This window comes from Xiphias gladius, chromosome 6 (genome assembly GCF_016859285.1).
Source record: "Xiphias gladius isolate SHS-SW01 ecotype Sanya breed wild chromosome 6, ASM1685928v1, whole genome shotgun sequence".
Lineage (NCBI taxonomy): Eukaryota > Metazoa > Chordata > Actinopteri > Istiophoriformes > Xiphiidae > Xiphias > Xiphias gladius.
In genome coordinates this window covers 29,908,475-29,928,094 of record NC_053405.1, presented here as the reverse complement: position 1 = coordinate 29,928,094, position 19,620 = coordinate 29,908,475, and the positions used below count along the sequence as shown (strand labels likewise).

The 19,620-nt window shown below is 37.0% G+C and overlaps 1 protein-coding gene across 1 annotated transcript in view; it reads left to right on the top strand.

Annotated features, from left to right (window-relative positions):
* The window catches only part of st3gal3a (ST3 beta-galactoside alpha-2,3-sialyltransferase 3a), a 58,112-nt gene that overhangs the window by 24,269 nt on the left and 14,223 nt on the right, over nucleotides 1-19,620 (top strand). Inside the window, exons 5-8 of the mRNA XM_040128883.1 lie at nucleotides 6,190-6,284; nucleotides 11,247-11,310; nucleotides 14,128-14,223; nucleotides 15,502-15,688. Coding sequence (XP_039984817.1) covers nucleotides 6,190-6,284; nucleotides 11,247-11,310; nucleotides 14,128-14,223; nucleotides 15,502-15,688 — 442 coding nt within the window. The remainder of the gene's footprint in view (nucleotides 1-6,189; nucleotides 6,285-11,246; nucleotides 11,311-14,127; nucleotides 14,224-15,501; nucleotides 15,689-19,620) is intronic.

Genomic DNA, 19,620 nt, shown 5'->3' with positions numbered 1-19,620 from the left:
GAAGATAGCTGACTGCCGTGGATGCAGTCATTTGGTTTTTCCTCTGCTTACCCGAGATGAACTGACCACAACATTACTTTATATTTCTACTCCACTAAAATTACAGGTACAGATTTTGGATACAAAATATATCAACTACAAAAATGTGATGCATCATTATAGATTCAACTTTCCAGTAGTACGTAAAGAAATTAAAATTAACATTAAAATGTTGCTTACATGTTAATGCATCTGTAATAATAATAATACAAGTATATAATAATATACAAAAACTAAAACTTGAGACTTGTAATGGAGTAATGAGTGCAGCATTGCAACTTTAAGGATCTGAATAGCATTCGCATTGGCTTTTACAGTAAGAAGTTGCCTACCTTGCCTGATGGTAAAGGCCAACCCTGTGCTTGTAGTGTAGAGAACCACCTAATTCACCTACTGTATTCCTAAAAACTGGCCTAAGTCAAGTATTCTCAGTCAAATACTCCTATTTTAAAGAAAGCTCTCTGAGCACAGAGTGGTATGATGGGGGAAAATCCCATTTCTGCCTCTGCATTATTAAAGACCACACTGTGAAAGCCCTACACCTGCTTATGTTTTTAGCACTATCTTTAAAATGCGTCAGAGGATACAACGGTCTGAATGGGACCATGTGCTGTGCAGATCTATTTTTGTCCTCTTCTGCTCTGTTGTTGTCCCAGTGCGTGAGAAAACTTCAGCCCGGTTTGCTTACCCACTTACTCTCTGAGCACCAGAGACACACAACCCTCCAACCCACCATGACCTTCAGACAGCAGCGTTGATGAAGTGTGCTCAAAGAGTCCAGATTATAACCTGTTAAAATAACACAACTGAATTTTCCTCATGAGAAAGGAGTAGTAAATTACCCAGGGCATCCTTGCCCCCTTTATTCTGCTGTCTTCGCTCAGCTGGTTCTTCTGTTGGAGCTGACAGCAAGTAACTTATCTAAGAAAACTGGCCAAAACCTCTAAAAGATATTTTGAAAGAAATATCCATATCCTTTATACTCCATTTGGTTCTGTCCTCATTATCCTTTCTTTATCTAATCTGTCATTGCTTCTGTTCTTTCTGTCTCCTATCACAGTCAAAAGAAAATAATAAAAACTTTTGATTTATAAAAGGGAAATATATTGAAATTAATTGAATAATCATGTTTTAAAACAGTTAACTTTTATATCAACATTTTAGTCATGCTAGCAGCATGACTTTAGGGATGGCAATGTTAGTCATACAATCAATCTGTTTTTCAGTCAGTCGCTCCACCACTTTGGTCAAGACTGAAATATCTCAACATTTATCTGGTGTATTAAAATATAATTTTGTACAGACATTCACGGTCCCTGAATGATGAATCCTTATGATTCTGGTGATCACCCTCACTTTTCCTGTAGATCCACTGGCAGGTCAAAGTTTTCACATATCCTTTGAAATATCTGAACATCTACTGGATGTAGATGTTTATCCGTCCAGTGAATGTAGTTTTCAAAGAATGAATTCTTAAGACTTTGGTGATCCCCATTCATTTCCACTAGAGCCAACAGCAGGTTCACATTTTTGGTTTTTCAAATAAAAGTCTTTTGGATGGATTGAAATCTGGTACAGACATCCAAATCCAACCTATTAATACAACCTATGGAAAGTGTTTAAGTGGTTTCAGATCACAGAAAATATAATTATTCATTCATTGGACCTTGATTTTCAAAATACATAGACTGGCATGAAAAAGTTTGGGCCCACGCTCGTCAAAATTTCTGTTACTGTGTGTACTTCAGTGAGTAGAAAATGAATTAAACTCCAAAAGGCATAAAGTTAAGGATGAAACATGCTTTTCAACATTTTAAGCAAGAGTATTGTATTATTTTTGTTTTGTACAATTTTTTAGTGAAAAAAAAAGGTAAGGAGCATGATACAAAAGTTTGGGCACCCCAAGAGATTGGAGCTCTCAGATAACTTTTACCAAGGTTTCAGACCATAACTAGCTTGGTAGGGCTATGACTTGTTCACAGTCCTCACAGGTTTTATATTCTCTGACTCCCCAAACCTTGTCCCAACAATCAACAGCCATGGGCTCCTCTAAACAGCTGCTTAGCACTCTTAAAACTAAAATTATAGATTCCCACGAAGTAGGAGAAGGCTTTAAGCATATAGTAAAGTGTTTTCAGGTAGCTGTTTCCTCACTTTCGTAATTTAATTAAAAAATGGCAGTTAACAGGAACGATGGAGGTCAAGTTGAGGTCTGGAAGACCAAGAAAACCTTCAGAGACAACATCTCGAAGGATTGCTAGAAATCAAATCCCCCATTTGACTTCAAGAGGATTTAGCAAACTCTGGAGCGGTGGTGCACTGTTCTACTATGCAGCGACAACTGCACAAATATGACCTTCATGGAAGAGTCATCAGAAGAAAACCTTTCCTGCGTCCTCACCACAACATTCAGCACCAGAAATTTGCAAAGAAAAATATAAACAAGCCTGATGCATTTTGATGCAAACAAGTCCTATCGACTGATGAAGTTAAAAATAGAACTTTTTGGCCACAATGAGCAAAGGTATTTTTGGAGAAAAAAGGGTGCAGAATGTCATGAACAGAAGACCTCTGTTCATGACAAGGACGAGGGTGAATCAATCATGCTTTGGGCTTGTGTTTCAGCCTGTGGCACGGGGAATATTTCACTGATAGAGGGAAGAATGGATTACAATTAAATACCAGCAAATTCTGGGAGCAAACATCACACCCTCTGTAAAAAAGCTGAAGATGAAAAGAGGATGGCTTCCACGACAGGTTAATGATCCTAAATACACCTCAAAATCCACAATGGACTACCTCTGAAGGTTTTGCCATGGCCCTCACAGTCCCCCGACCTTAACATAATTGAAAATCTTTGGGTAGACATCAAAAGAGCAGTGCATGCAAGACAGCCAAAGAATCTCACAGAACTAGAAGCCTCTTGCAAGGAAGAATAGGTGAAAATCCCTCAAACAAAACCTGAAAGAGTCTTAGCCACTACAAAAAGAATTTGTATTTGAACTTAAAACTGTAAAAGATGGTATTAAAATGGTAATCTTGCTTAAAATATTAAGGAAATGTGTCATCGTCATCATCATCATTGTGTCGTGTCATTAACTTTATGCCTTTTGGAAATCAGGTCATCTATTACTCACTTAACTATTCACAGAAACAGAAATTTTGACTAGGGGTACCCAGACTTTTTAATGCCACTTTAGTTTCTTTTTACCTAATAATTTTAGGTTTGTATTTTGAAGATTTTAAGTGAAGTGTTTCGATTCTTTTTTTTTTTCACCTTTCACCCAGTCAAAACACATAGCCAGATTGTAGTGTAAAGTAGGTGTACATCTTTTATTTCACTTGTGATTTCAAGAAGTAAATTCCTTCATCTCTGGTTTATGGGAACTGAACCTAGTGCCTTCATGGAAGGACATTCAAGCAGTACTAGTCCATCAAAACACACCATCAAACAGTAAAACAGTATGGAAACAGAAAATCAAGATACATCTTAGTCATCTTAGTAGCTGATTTCCTCACTGTGTTTTAAGTGTTTTCAGGAAAATTTTCTTTCAGTTATTTTGTATACCTTCCAGCATTCACTGATTAGCAGCTTCTTTATTTTGCAAAATCTGAGCTCATTTTAGCTTCATTACATGATATTACACATTACACACAAGAAATAAGCTGCCAAAGCTGCAGGGGTTGACTTGGTTAAAGAAAAAGTTTCTCTTAGACTGTTATGGTTGTTCCACAGGAAATTCCTGTTTAGATTTATGTGAATTACCTTTTCTAGGTGTCGTTTAAAAAAAAAAAAAAAAAAGCATATTTTTTTTAACAGCTTTCCAAAGTATCAGTTTCCTGACAGAGTATGTACTTAGTTGCATTCCAGTATTACAGGAAAGTCAGTTTGGCTTCCGATACTGTGTGCTCTCTATGAAATGTATTTTTTACAAATACCTAGTTTGTATTTCCTCTTTACAGCTACTGTCAGTTTTCACATTTTTGCTTTTATGCTTTATGTCAGATTGCAAATCAAACTCTTTGTCAGATTGGATGTGGGGAAGCTTAGTGGAAATGTGAGGACACTCAGTGGCATCAAAATTTTATTTGGATATACAATGGGGTCCAAAAGTTGTTGTCATCTGTCACCTGGGGATCTTGACAAAATGCACGCACACATTTACATACATCCAGTACACACATGTGCAGTTGCTCTTAAACAAGAAGTTCAGCGATGTCAGCATTCATTAAGGCCTATTCCCCCAAAGTGGAGACAGATGTGAGGATTAAATAAAGCATAACATGTCTAATGCTGTGAAGAAACAAACTAACAAAATACACTTATCTGTAATTTTTGTTTTATGTGCAATGTTGAGCAGACCTTCCTTTTATAGGCAGGGTGGTATTCGTGTAGGTTAGATCATCATCTTATTATATCTTATTATACTGTTCACTTACCTCTTAATACCTTCTATGAAGCTATTGTATACATCTTTCTGAAGGATAATTGTTCAAAGTTTAACAAAGCTTTAGTAGCCTAATGAAGATTATATTGATATATCACACGTTAATACTGAATACTTAACTTTTCAGAGGGTACACACACACCCACAAAAAATCCTTGCTTAGCATTAGTGTTGGCCAGCAAACTGGGTCAACTCTTTGGCAGTATCTAAGAAATATATATTTCAATCGTGTTGTCAAGGATCACTGGAACCCATAACTTGTTCTGGTATATGTGACCTAGTTTACACTTGTCATTTTGAGAGTCTAAAAGGATAAAACCCAGGTGCCGTTTAATATGCTTTAGGTTTACATATATGCATCTAGACTGATAAATAGGTTAGGACAAGATATCGGTTGTGTTTAAGCAGGAAATTTTATAGTTAAATTGATCTTAACTTATTGCAGATATATCATATTGGTTCTTATGTCACCCGATAAGTAACGAGATTGCAGTACAAAAATGCCAGAATAGGTTTGGGGTAATTTAGATACAATGTGAACATTACATAGTTTGTCTGTTAGAGAGTGTTAACAAGTTTATTTTTCAACTGTAAAATGTCCCACATAGTAAAAAGAAAAAACAAATCTAAGAAATCCATATTAAGATTATTTGTTTATGTTGAAAAGAATTACTATTGGCGCATATATCATTATCAGATTTTTTTAACTCATAAATGTGGATATCAGTATCAGCATCAAAAAGGTTTATATTGGCAGAAATATCATTATCAGATTTTTTTTTACTCCTGAATATCTATCAGTATCAGCCTCAAAAAGCCAGTTTCAGAAGGGCTACACTTGGTTGGCCATATCACAAATTTCATTGCATCTGTCTTTTCCTGGTTTACATACAAATCAGGGTTTGTTGCTGCAGCTTCTTTTACCACCCCAACCTCCTCCTTATGTGTTAAGCTTTTTGTATTGTCGTTTCACCTAAGATTTAATGTTAGTGTACAATGCATGTTTGTTAAGGGGGGCATTAGTGTCGTCTTCTGCTGAATCTAACCATCTGTTAGAAACGGTCTACAACCACTATCTGTCAACATCAGTATGTAAAAATGCGTAAATGTGTACGCCAGGTAGAGTTCTTGGACGAGATTCTAATATAGCAACCACTCATTTATCTTTTCTTTTTTGTTTTAAATAGTGTTACCTCTGTACTTGAGTTAGCTAGCTCACGTGGCAGTAGTGGCCAGCCATATCAGGGATAAGAAGGGAGCCTGTCGCTGGAAGGATGCCAGTTCATTCCCCAGTCCACCAGGATAATTCTTTGCGGGGAAGTAACTGGTCTGTGCTTGCCTGGTTCCCAGTAACTACCATTAAGATGCTCCTAATCAAGGCACCTAACAAGCTGCTCCCATGTGGCTGCTCAGCGGCCAGTAAGTCAGACTGTTTATTTGCTCCCAGCGTCACTGTGTGAAGTTTGGAGCTTTGTCCTCTCCCTCACACTGGTGTCTGAGTTTGTTTTGTTAAAAGTAAACTCAGACAGATTTTGGATTAGCTGGAAACACGATACTCTAAATCCCCTTAAGCATTCTGCCATTAATCAGTGCATCTACACTGTTAACATCAGGGCTGTAGGGGTCTCCAAAAGATACTGCATTGATGAACACCACTTTTTCTTTCTTACTTGTTGTAACATGTTTTCCTTTATATCAACAGATTCACCAAACTGGCGCCCATGTTCCTTGATCCAAATTACAAACGATTGTCCAAGATTGGTGATTATTCGCCTCCATTTGGAGTAAAATCACAAGGTATGATTACACATTCTTATCTTTGCAGTTGAAGGTAATACAGACCAACTTAATTTAAGTGGTACTGCATTCCTCACCACCAGTTAAGGCTAGATTTAATAATCACTAGCTGGGAAAATACCCTAGCACTGTCAAGGCCTCATTATTCTCTGAGGCAACAAAAGTGTTTTTACCTGTTCTGAATGGCCACATTTGAATTTGAGTGGAAAAGCCTGCTCTCATCCTCCTGGCTCCATCCCACTAACTCCCTGATCTCCCTCCATGAATTTTTTCTTTTGTCTTAGGAGTGTCTTTTGTATTCTTGACACAGTGAATCATACAACTGGGGTTAATGGAGTACCCTTCATAACAATGAATCGCTTCAGACTGATGCTATTGAACCTTTTCTAAAAACTCTAAACTGCCACTCTACCAAATTTAATGCAAAAGAAATAAAGCACAACAATGCTACATCAATTTTAGTTATAGTAGTACTAGGTGGCCTTGCCATTTTAGCTGTTTGGAGTCCCAGAGAGTTTTTTTGTCTCCTGACAGGTAATCTAACTTTTAAGTCTCTTAATTTCCCTTACTAATGGATCTCTGTACACTATACACTAGTCAGACATTTAACTTTGACCTCCAAATGGAGTATTTTTTTATTGCACAACAGCCACTAAACAGGAAACTAGACCACTGCGTCAAAAGGTAGAAATCTGTCTGTGTGTCTGTAAAACCTAAAGTTTGATTTCTGACTTTCCTCTGGCCTTTAACAGTCGTGTTGCTCATACAGTGATTTTGGCATCGCTAGAAAGGCAAGACATTTGTTATTATGGCACAAGTAAACATTTCTACAGTATAGTTGATATATTAGGACACTTAAATTAAACTGCTCAGGCATACGCTACACATTTCATTTACATATTCTGAAGCCCACTTCTGACCTTTTCAAAATAGCGGAATACGCTCAAAAACCTTCTATAAATGGCAGGGAGTTTTGATAAAAGATACGGCACAATCCCGACACCAGGACCATACAGGTAGAAGGATTTAAATGTTAAGGGATCATTTCAGTTTATTACAGCTTGGGTCCTACTGTCATAGTTGTGGCTAACATTTCTGTCAGTTATAATAGCATTGTTCTTACCAGAGTAATTTCTGAGATCTGGGAACATAATGACATCATTAACACAAAGAATCTGTCAGAATCTGACTTCACTTCTCACTTCTTTCAAAGTGTCTGCTCTGTCAAATTTTGTGATCACCGTTCCTTAAATTTCTACTGTTATATGTTGGAGATTTACTTCTAAGATTTCCTTTTGATTTTAACTTTTTCTCTTTTGTTGTAACTTTGCCACTTAGATGACTCTTAGATGTACCCTAAAGTGTTTTCAATGTACTGCTACCTTTTGTTCAACCTCCTAATTTGTAAATTTTTTTGTAACAAGGTATCAAGGGACAGTAGTAGACAAGGCCAGTGAGAGATGCTCTTTATGCTCTCTCCATGTGCACATGTCCTAACTGAATCAGCAGTATTTGGAGCAACCATTTTTACAAACTTTTATTCTTGTTTTTCAAAATAAATTTTGCATATTGACGAAAAGAGTTTTGTTTTTTTTATAAATCATTTCCGAAACAGACATGTTGAAGGGACGTAGATATGCATTGAATTACATGCAAAAGTGATGAGGCAGAAGTGGCCAGAAGACTTCCAAGCACATTTTACAGGCTATCAAACTAGGCAAGAGAAGGCCAGAAACGATCTGATATGCTAGTCCTTCCGTCTGGGCCTCATGAGCACATACACAGATCGGCATTGGCCTTATACTGTGTACTGTATTTTGATCCCAGTGTAACACATTGCTTTCTGGGTAAGCCAGGAGTCAGAAACTCCCCATTGTAATCCATGTCTAAATCAAGCATTTCTAGATCCCATTGAAACTCTGCTGACAGGTGTGACATGTAAAAAGAAGTATTGAGTTATTGCGTATGAGAGGAGACATATAGCTGTCTGCACCTTCCCCAGGGAAACACTAAGTCTGTTTCTATTCACATTCTTTCATGAGGTTTTTCAATTTATGTGTTAAAAGCCTGAGTTCAAACACCAGAAATATCGCAAACACGTTTTTACTGTCTGATTAGGTGGAAAAGTTGGTGCATCGATAAAAACCAAATGCGATAAAGTGCAGTGGAATCAAACAATAAATCATGATGTACATGAAGCTTGTGACTTATTTGTCACTCAAGCCTTGAAGAGAAGTAAAATACCTACAAACATAAGCAGCAGATCTGTAACTCATCAAATGAATACATGAAACAAAGATGAATGCCATATTTGCATCATGTTTTCCACATATTTTTCCATTGTTGGATGTTTGACTGGCACTGTTTTATTGATGTCATGTCATTGTGTTCTCTTCTTCTGCAATGGTTTAATGGCAGTTTTTTGTTGTAAAACATATCACATAATCCTACTGGATCCTTACCTGGTGAAATAGTTGAGGTCCTACCACTATCTTGGTTGATAAAGAAATGTGGTGCATTTAATTAACATTTTATTTCCTCAGATTATTGGACAAACACATTGGACACTCAGACCTTTTCATTGAAGCCCTCTACCAAATATGAAGTGCTCCTACCTTTACATAAAAGGGTATAGTACAATGAGTGACATAATTATCAACCAGTTTCCAAACTATTGCGTCTAGCTACAGTAGGGAGAAACTGGTAAATGAGCAGATGAGAAAATTCTTAGATCAAAACTATTTGAGAAAATTTTAAAAGGTGCCTGATACTGACGATTCATTGGATTTGATGAAAGGCTTGCAGTTGATTGCGAATTATCTAAATGGTGGAACTCAAGCTGTTGTGGCAGATGGCTAAATGTCAATCTTTAGGACTGTTAGCAAAGGTGTGCCAAAGAGTTCCATTTTAGGCCTTCTTTATTCACTATTTTTATAAATGATTTAGGTGAAAAAGTGAAGAACAGCACAATTCAACGCTATGCAGATGATGCCGTTATCTATACAGTAGCACCCTCTGCTGCCCAGGCTGTTCAGAATTTGAATATTGACATCTGTGCGGTACAGCAAACATTGATTGATCTGAAATTTCTGCCAAACTAAAAAAAACAAAAAGTATGGTGTTTTCTAGAACCAGTACCATGGAGGTATATATTACTAAACTAAATGGAACATGGATTGAAAGAGTATCCTTTTGTAAATACCTTGGATTCTGGACAGATGACAAGCTGTTCTTCAAGAAACACATTAATGAAATGACTAATTCTTTAAAGCAAAACTGGTATTCTTACATAGAAATAATACATGTATTACCCAGAATTACAGAAAGCAAATTGTTCAGTTAATCTTTTTATCAGTTATGGACTATGCTGATGTAATTTATATGCACTCTCCTGCTTCTACTCTTAAACCTCTAGAGGCGGTTTATCATTCCACCATTCGATTCATAACTGGGGATAACTCTAGAACTCATAGCATTCTTTATCAGAAAGTGGAGTAGCAGTTGTTGGCAGAGAGAAGAGAACAACACTGCATTATTTTTTATCTACAAAGCACTTACTGGCAAACTTCCTGGGTACCTGACATGTCTTATTAACTGTCGCTCAACTTCACACTGCACTAAGTCCTAAGACTGTTGGGTCCTTGAAAATCAACGTATTAACACTGAGATTGGTAAAATTGGCTTTTAAAAATTGTGCTCCACACAAGTGGAACAACATGCAGAAAAGAGTAAAATTAGAGGAGTTAATCTCTTTTGATCTTTTTAAATCTTTTACTTGACTCAGGGCTGTGTTAATGTGTGTTTTAATTCAGCTTTAACTTATATATGCCTATATTGCTTTTATCGACTTAATAGGTCCTATATTATGTGTTTTACTGCTTTTATATATTTCTTTAATTGTTTCTTATACTTTATATTGCTTATTGCATATGTTAATAATTGTTTTTAAATTTGTAGATTATATATTTGTATTGTAATCAGGGTGTTCTTAAAAAGAGAGCTTTCTCTCAGTGGCCTTCCCCTTATAAATGAAGGTTTGAATGAATGAATGATATGGACAGTAGGATGTGGAGAAGTGGTCATTCCAACTTTGGAGCAAGGGGGAACATGAAAATTGATGTTAGTGTATTCATGTATTCATGTATACAGAGCTTGTTGTCTGCTGTTATTGATTTTTTGACAACATTGAGTATTCCAGCTATATACTTAATAACCAGACATAAAATTGACATCAATCTTCTCATCTCACTCTCAGGAAGAAAGAAAATAAGTGTATTTCCTAAATAGTGGAACTATTTCTTTAACTGAACCTCTTGACCTTGTCTGGACACTTTATATATCCATCTCCAGCAACAGGAATCAGTGTTTGGAGGAGTTGGCTACTTGTGAGAATGAGCAAATGTGCCTAATGACAAAATGCAATTCAGACTCAAACTTTCCTCCTACAGAGCATATGATCATATGATTTTTTGGAACAACTTGCCGCATTAATCTCCGCTGTTTATTTAATTTGGAGCAATGAAATCTGAGCGATTGAATGGATTTATAGTGTGATTTACGTATTTCATAAGACTAGTGCTGACTTTTCACAGCCTAATGAGTCAAACCTGACGACAATAAGGCTTTTATTCCAAAGCTGTGACATAACCTCTATCTCATTTGGCTGTCATCAGGCAGAGTGTGTTGTTTAAAAATGCTGTTCCTTCATCTGGCTGTTTCTTCACATGCCTATCACTCAGAAAAGCTAGTGACATATCTAAAGGCGTTCCCCTTGTGGTATACCACTGTAACATGAAGAGGTGTCAGCCCACCTGCCGTTGACTCCCAGCCCGACCTAGTTAGTCGAGTTAGTCAAGTCATGCAGAAGATGAGGACATCATAAGGAGGGAGGAAGTCTTTCACTTCATCTTTATCTTACTTGTTGTTTTCTCTTTCTTCCTCTTTCTCTCTCTATATCTGCAGAGAAGATCATAGATATTCTTCTGTCAGCTATTAAGAGCTACGGCCTTGGGGAAGAACTTGACAGGTAAGTTGGTGCTAGTTTTCCTCTCATGCTCTGATCCAAACAGAGAATTAGGAGTATTTGTAAACTGTTGACAGAGTCAGTTAAAACTTTTTGAATGCACACACAGTAAGGTGCCAATGTTTCCAGTTTCTTTATATGTAGTCCATCAATTAGTCATCTGTCTTTTAGGTCACCATAAATACACTACAATACCATCACCTTTTAAGAATAGCAAAATTCAGTAACTACTCAGAATGGACATAAAAGAGTTTGAAAGAAAAATAAAATGGCAATAAATCCAAAATCATAGAGTGAAATATTTCATCTGAACTCCTCAATGCATAAAAATGTTGAACCTCTGTTTTTCCACATCGATAACAAAAAAGTTTTTCAACCTAATTTATCAAACTTATTTTTCAAAACAAATGCTTAAATCTCTCTCAGCATTTATATTTATGGAGAACCCAAACTGAATTCTAAGGCAGCCCTCAGTTTACCTCAACAAGTCCCTCCCTTTAGTATAGTTTATAATGATCTCAAGAAATTCCTCTTTTTTGAGAACAAATTTAATCCACTGTAATTTACAAAAATGGCTTGTATGCTAGATCTTTATTTGACCCTCTTGGGCCTAAAGTTCCCAATATAGAAATCAAAAATTCCTCTGTTTTAAGGAGTAGCTTCAGTAAATCTTCCCTGAAGCCCAAGTTTTGAGCTTTGGTTTTCAATGCTTGTGACTCAGCACATTCATCAAAAAGTTCTTTCACTTAAAACCTGTTTGCCACTAAAGGTTTCACTGTTATTGCTTTGCTCCACTGGCCAACTCTTTTGTTACATGATCATTATAAATCATCATCATATCTTGGAAAGGCTCTTTGTGGCTTTTACAAATATTGGACCCAATGGTTCATTATCCATATATTATCTATACAATTGAGAAGATTCTATGGGTAAATGGTAAGTTTGTCAGTCTAGTCTGAAACTCCAACATTATTGACTGGATCCCTGATCAGTTCTTGAAATATCTATTTTTTTATTCCACTTTCGGTTGAAGATTTTATCTTTAAATGGACTTCATCAGTTGCACAGACATTGTGCACTGACCCTGTTTCAACAGCCAGCTAAAACAATTAGGAATGTGTTTATTTTCCCACCCAGAATTAAGCAGCACAGACTAAACACAGGACACATGTTGTACTAAAATACAGCATTATAATCATAATGTTAACTAAAGTGTGACATACTGACTTGTGTTAACAGTCCAATTTCTGCTTTTAGTGCCTCAGAGAGTACTTAAAGTGGTAATCCCAAAGGTTTTCATTTAAATAAATGCCTGTTAAGTCACTCTCTATCACCAGATGAGGTAACACAGGGGTGACTGAGCCTATGGCCCACTGATGAAAGTACTGCAATATTTATATATTTGCAGTTTTATTACCTGGTTGTCTGTGGCAACATTCCTGGAAAAAAAGCTGTTTTAAGTTACTGCTAATGCAAACCAACATTTCCTACTGCTGCAGCTTCACATTAAAAGCATTTAACTGGCAAAACATGAGTTGACGTTTATTATAAAGTAGTCACAGGAAATGCAATGTGTTGGTCAGTGAGCTTAGCATTTACCTCTGTCTTTCATAAAAAATGTGTCTACAAAACAAGGCATCATTTTGGGCAGTTTTGGACAGCGGATTAGTTTGCTGCAAGCGATTAGGATGCACACCTCCAACTTCTCAGCCAGGTAACAAGCTCCTTCACTGTGCTCTGCTGTTCACCGACTCATGCCGTGTGCAGCATCAAATCAGATCACGGTTGCTCACAGTATGATGGAAGAAGGCCAATTATAGTTTGTTTCGCTGCCCCCAGATTTCTGTGACCAATAGTATTAAACCACAGTATTAAACCAGTAACTACAGGTGTTGCCAAATCAACCAGGAATGACATCTTCCACTTTGCCACTTTAAATTGAGTTTAAGAAATGAGTAAAGATGCAACGAGTGAAGAACTATGGTATTAATATTCCTTGGAAGTGACAGTTTTCTACATTGGAATCCCAAGACAGGAATGAAGAATGAATACATAAATATATAATGTGCATACAAGAAAGTCCTTCTCTTTGGAGTTGGTGGTTTTTGTAACCACTGACACTAATCAACAGAAAAGCTACTTTAATGTGACACATCTAAATGATCAGTGATGCAGCTAGTTGTATTGTATTTAGAAATTAAAGAATACATTTAATTGAGATCAAGAGTGTGTGTGATTGTGTGATAAATTGACTCGTTCAATAAGTGTAAGTTAATTTCCTGGCAAAAATCATGAAGGTGAAAGAAACATTCCGCTCAAGTATTTGACAGGTTTTCTGAAATCTACCAATCAGAGTAACAATACAAGAACATTTTCAAGGCATGGAAATAGCAGTCAGTTTGCCATCTATCAATCATTTAAAACAGAATAAGAAAAAGACCAGTAGGCATTAGGGATGTAGTTGAATATGAATCCATTACTTGAATATAAACAGATAATGTGCTCTGAACAGATGCAAATGGCATCCAAATTTGTGCAGATTTTTTTTTTCTTTGTCCTGTTACCTGATTGACAATATTTGCCTCCAAAAGAGAAAAAAAATGGGTTTATGTAGGGATTCCTCTATTTATGGAGCTTTTTCCTCCTGTTCTCTCTTACCTCCACTGGTTAAGGGCAAGCATACTAGTTTTAACACACATCTCTTTTTTTTGCTGAGAATAAGAAAAAGTAACACATACTTTCCTTCAAGCAAATCTATGGGGTAAATGACTGTAGTAATGTAGTAGCACATCATAATGGTGCATTTTGTCTGTGTTACAGTATGAGCTGTAAGACGTGCATCATCGTAGGGAATGGAGGAATCCTCGCCAACAAGTCTCTGGGACAGAGGATTGATCAGTTTGATGTGGTGGTCAGGTATGTTATGACAGAAGTACTATACTACGGTGGCCCCTAAGGATAGAGTACATAGAAGCGCACATAAGCGTGAAAGCACAAACATTAAGGGAATGTCCCCCAGAAATGCAGCTAATACCAAAGCACATACAGATAAAAATTCACACACTCCCTCAGCCTCAGAAATACTCAAATCACCTGTCCACTGAAGTATCCACTGAAATAAACAATGGAGATCTGTTGAGATATATCAGAGTTTCTGGCTTTTTTTATTTATTTCATTCATTTTTTATTTATTCATTATTTCCTCCGTGAAGGCCTTTATGTATTTCATTTCATATTTATTTCAGGATGGTGCTTGTCAATCAACCTCTAGGAGCGGGATCAACAGTAATGATTGGTTGCTCTGTTGCTCAGCAGAGATGCGGACAAAATCTTGCCTGGTCAATCAGAAACCGAGTTGAAAATGAAAGGAGGATAGAGAGTCTTGAGTCTTGAACAGAAATGTGTGTGTGTGTGTGTGTGTGTGTGTGTGTGTGTGTGTGTGTGTGTGTGTGTGTGTGTGGTCGTGTGTGTGTGGTCGTGTGTTCATCTTTTCTTAATTTATTTCATTGTTAATTTATCTATTAATTTTTTTTGTCTGTTTTGTGAGTATTAGTTTTTATTATGTATTTTGGACCCATCTAAGTTCATTCTTATTGATGATAGCCTCACTGTATCAACTGTCCTCATCTAATGTGGGCTGAAGAAAGACTCCTATCATCAGTGTTTTTTGAAAATGATGTAAAACTGGTACAAAAAAGCTTCTTTTTTTCTTTTTTTTCTTTTTTTTTGTACGATCAACCATATGTTTCCATGAGGAGTTTTCAGCGCCCATAAGCTTTACCAACTACCTGTCGATCAGTTCAACTGCTCTTTCAGTCGTTCCCCCACCTTGATTATGAATAGTTTTCTATGTGCTATACAACAGTATCTTTCTTCCTTTACCTTTATTTAACCTGATAAGTCTCCCTGAAATTAAAATCTTCTTTCAAGAGAGAGCTGGCCAGGAAGGCATCATGAAGACACTGTATTGTATTTGTTGTAACAAACTGCTTACACAAGCTAAGACAACTATCACGTTATATAATAGAGTATTAGGACTCTGACATCCTTGCAATATGATCTGCACTATCAGCTTTATATTTGGGAATTGGAAAAATGTTGTACAATTGCAGTTTAAAATGAGAAGTTTTAACCTGTTTTGATTTTTTTTTGAAGAGTGCTTTTTGTGATTGATTTCGCAGCCATGTGTTGCAGGTTAAATGAGGCCCCAGTGAAAGGCTTTGAGAAAGACGTCGGCTCCAAGACCACAATGAGGATCACCTATCCAGAGGGGGCCATCCAGAAGACAGAACACTACGAGACTCAGTCTTTATTTGTCCTCTCTGCCTTTAAAGCTCTGGACCTCAAGTGGCTTCGACACATGGTCTTCAACCAGAGGCTGGTAAGCCAGCTGGACACTTTATTTTGCCACTGCACCAGCAAATGCATCTGTAGCTAGACAGTTGGTGGTGATGTGAATAATAAGAAGAATAAAAAATAAACTTTATCTATACAGTTTATAAGTTTTCAAAACAAAGTTACAAAGTGCTGTACATGGTTGAACCAGGATTAAAAAACATTTCAGGACTGCAGTAGGGAAAAATTATCATCTGAAAAATAATACAAAAATGTATGCAAACATATATAGGAAATAAAACTCTGTGCTAATATTAATTCAAAGCTTAGTTTTCTGCAGTAGTTTAAAAGGTTTCACTGGTAAGGGTCCCTCACTTACTCATGTACTCAGCCTCACTAGGTGGGGCTTAACAACCTGTCTTTATGTACATTTTTGATTTGCACATTAAAAAACCTGATGGGAAACACCATAAATTCAAAAATATCACAAAAAATTTTAAGAAACTCAGAAACAGGACATGCAGTAAAGGCCAATGGAACCGCTTGCGGGGAGGCTCTATTGATTGCAATTCGATCCACCGCTTTGGTCCATACGTTAATTTCTGAAAAACGACTGGATGGATTGCCATGAAATTTCTTAAGAGCATTGAACATTGTCAGGTAGAGCTCTAGCACAATATTAACAGAAAGCTGAGGGAGAGTTGAACATTGCGTGACATGAAGAGCAACTCTTTTCCATCACCACCCAAAATCTTGTCCACCAGGTGTGGGTTAACCTTGCTAACAGAGGCTGTTAACAGTGTGAAAAACAACTCTCATATTGAAAGCACAAGACAAGAGCACAGTAAGACCATGTAAGGTCATGTATGGTGCATCTTGTAAGTCATGTAGTCTAAATGGAAGGTTAGCAGCTGCCAGTTTTTAGTATGAGTAGGTTGTGGTTCCTGTGATTCCTGCTTTGTCTTATCCACATGTTATCTTTTTCATATCTACACTTTTCATATTTATACTCAGTATTATAAGTGATGTTTTTTCTTCAGTACACCTCACTTACAATTATTAGAAATTTATTATACACGACCTCCACCCACTTAACACTGAAATCTAACACATGAGCCAAAATGAGCCTCATGTTTTATTTGTAAGAGTCCTATTTTAATACTTATGTTCATCCACTGTGATGTAACAATATCAGATTTCCACACTGTTGGAAAAATAAAAAGTGTGCATCTTGGACATAGTTCAGTTATAAGATCCTAACACACTCCTGGGGGTTTGCTGACAGCGCAGTCAGACAAAGAATCAACCAAACTGGATGGCAGTCGAAGAGATTGTACCAGTGTCTAGTTCAAAAGTCGTTTAGCCAGCTTCGCTACCATTAAGCACTGGAGCTAAAAGCATTGGAGCAGCGAACAGAAACAAGTCGCTCTGCTCTCACTTTACATCACCCTGCCAAGCTATTATCCTGTGTTACTTTGTGTACAATGAGGCATTTAAAAAAACAAAAATAGCTCTGATTGTCTGACAAAATGAAATCCAATTCAGGGGCTTTTCAACTAATGATTCTAATCATCATATTTTAAGGGGCAGGCCTGAACAGTGGCTGTTGAAACACACTCCACAGTGAAGATGAGATTCTATATGAGGTATCTATCTGAGATCAGAGTGACGCTGCTCAATGCAGATACTCATTTTCAGATACTTTGCATTGTAGGAGAGAGGGAGGTGTAACCTGTGTGTGTGTGTGTGTGTGTGTGTGTGTGTGTGTGTGTGTGTGTGTGTGTGTGTGTGTGTGTGTGTGTGTGTGTGTGTGTGTGTGTGTGTGTGTGTGTGTGAGAGAGAGAATGTAATACTTAAATACATGCTTATCAATATTGTCCCTCTTTTCAGGCCTTGGGGTGGTTATTATGAGCCTTAACATCAACCGAGCAAACAAAGGCTGCCTCCTCTAATGTCACATCTGCCTGTCTACAAGCTGAAGCCACTGTAAATGTTTAAGAATGTTAGTCAATACACTATTTATAACCACTTGAAGTATACCTATTAGCAAGACAGCTTGTTTTATCAGTTAGCATTCCAACTATTGACTCTGGAAGGAGGGGAGAAGACATAAATACCTTCATATTTCCATTTTTCCTCAGTTTTACCAGCCAAAACACATTTTTTAAAACTACATTTGTATATGTTCTCCAAGAATACCTAAGATATTTTTATTTAATTGCTTAATTTTGAATGATGCACTTTTGGATAAGTAATGAAAACAATTTTTTGCCCTTGGTCAGACTCTTAGTACCTAGATTCCTCTGATATCTAGTGTGCATGCCTATCCAACCCCCAGCGAGAGGGGGCTGAGTGGGGAGACTAAGACTTAGGCTGTGATGCTCATCAGAAGTACTGGGGGCAGAGCAGGAAGCTAGGGCTTTGTGTGGTCTGTCAGGAGAAGGTGGATATCACCAGACTGGTCCCAGTCCTTGATCACATTTCCCCTCCACTGCCAGGTGGAAGCACAGACAGTCTGTTTGCTGTAGCAGCCTGTATTGCTACATTCCTCCACTTTGTGAAGTCTTACAAAGACCCACAGGCTCATATGTTGTCCGTATTGGAAGTGACTTCAACACTTGTTTAGCTATTGCTGCCATCCACACTGGCCGTAGACATGCTCCATCACATTGTTTTCAATGTGACTTTATTTTTACCCTATTTTTTATTTCACAAATTTATTTAAACATTCTTGTAAAACCCGTATACTTGAACCGTTTTCATTGCCATACATAAACCAGATAGCAAAGAAAATTGCCTCCCAAACGTTTTTATGCAACATAAGAATGAATTTACAATTACTGCCAGAGTAGCTCTTTATACTTTAGCTCTCTATTCTTCTGTACATGTTTGGTGCACTATTAATCCTACATGCTTGCAGCTAGAAACATGGTTCCAAAGCTATAATATAAAGCATGTTTAGGGGATAGCTGCCATTCTTTTGGTGCAGATATCTGTAATGGTTGATTTTATGTGAATTTCTTTAGGAATTTGTTTTTTGAATTTTCTATGGGGAATGAGTGAAACATGATCGATATCTCAAAAACTTTAAAGGTTATTAAACGTAAAATTGGTGAACAGCTTCCCCATATTTCATTGTTTCACATGCTCAAATATGGAGCCCATTTAAAAAAAAAAAAAAAAAAAAAAAACATATTTCCGCCATTTCGACTTTTTTGCTCGACATACTTTTAAATTCAAGCGTCACCACACATACCATCTTTGTATGACCCTGAAAACTGCCCACATATTTGATTTGAGTTATTATGTATCATTTTCCATGATTGGCTAATAAAATTTTGTGGGTGTGGTCAAATCAGCTCAGCCTACTATAACTGTTAAATGTTTCATCCATTTGCAACCAAATTTGGCTCAAGTTTACAGACTAAGGCCATGAATAAGACTGCCGAGTTTCATCCAATTTCAACACCAGGAGGTGTAAAAAAAACAAAACTTGCTCAATACAAATCGCTACTACTCCCAGATAGTGATGGCTAGAAAACCATGGTTCCACTTTTAAAACGTCAAGCATGACAAAGCCATATTAGCTCGTAAATGGCTTGATGATATCTTATATACTTAGATATAGTTAATGAGTTATTCATTTTTCAGCGAGGAGTGCAGAAAATCACTAATCTCAAAAACTGAAAAGGCTACAGAATTGAAAATTGACAGATGGCTGGCCACTGGTGAAGTGCTTCCGTCAGAAAATGTTGCGATAGCACCACTGCGTGGCCAGATACAAAACTACTTTGTATGTTAGAATAAGTTGGCTCCTATTATGGCTGTTCAAGGTGATATGAGCTGCATTCGATGCAACAATAGTACAAAAAAGTGAAATTATAAGACTAGAATCGTTTTGCTCAATAAAACACAAAATATGGCAACGGCAGTAGAAGCAGAAATCTCACGCATTTTCTTCAGGAAATGAATATGTTC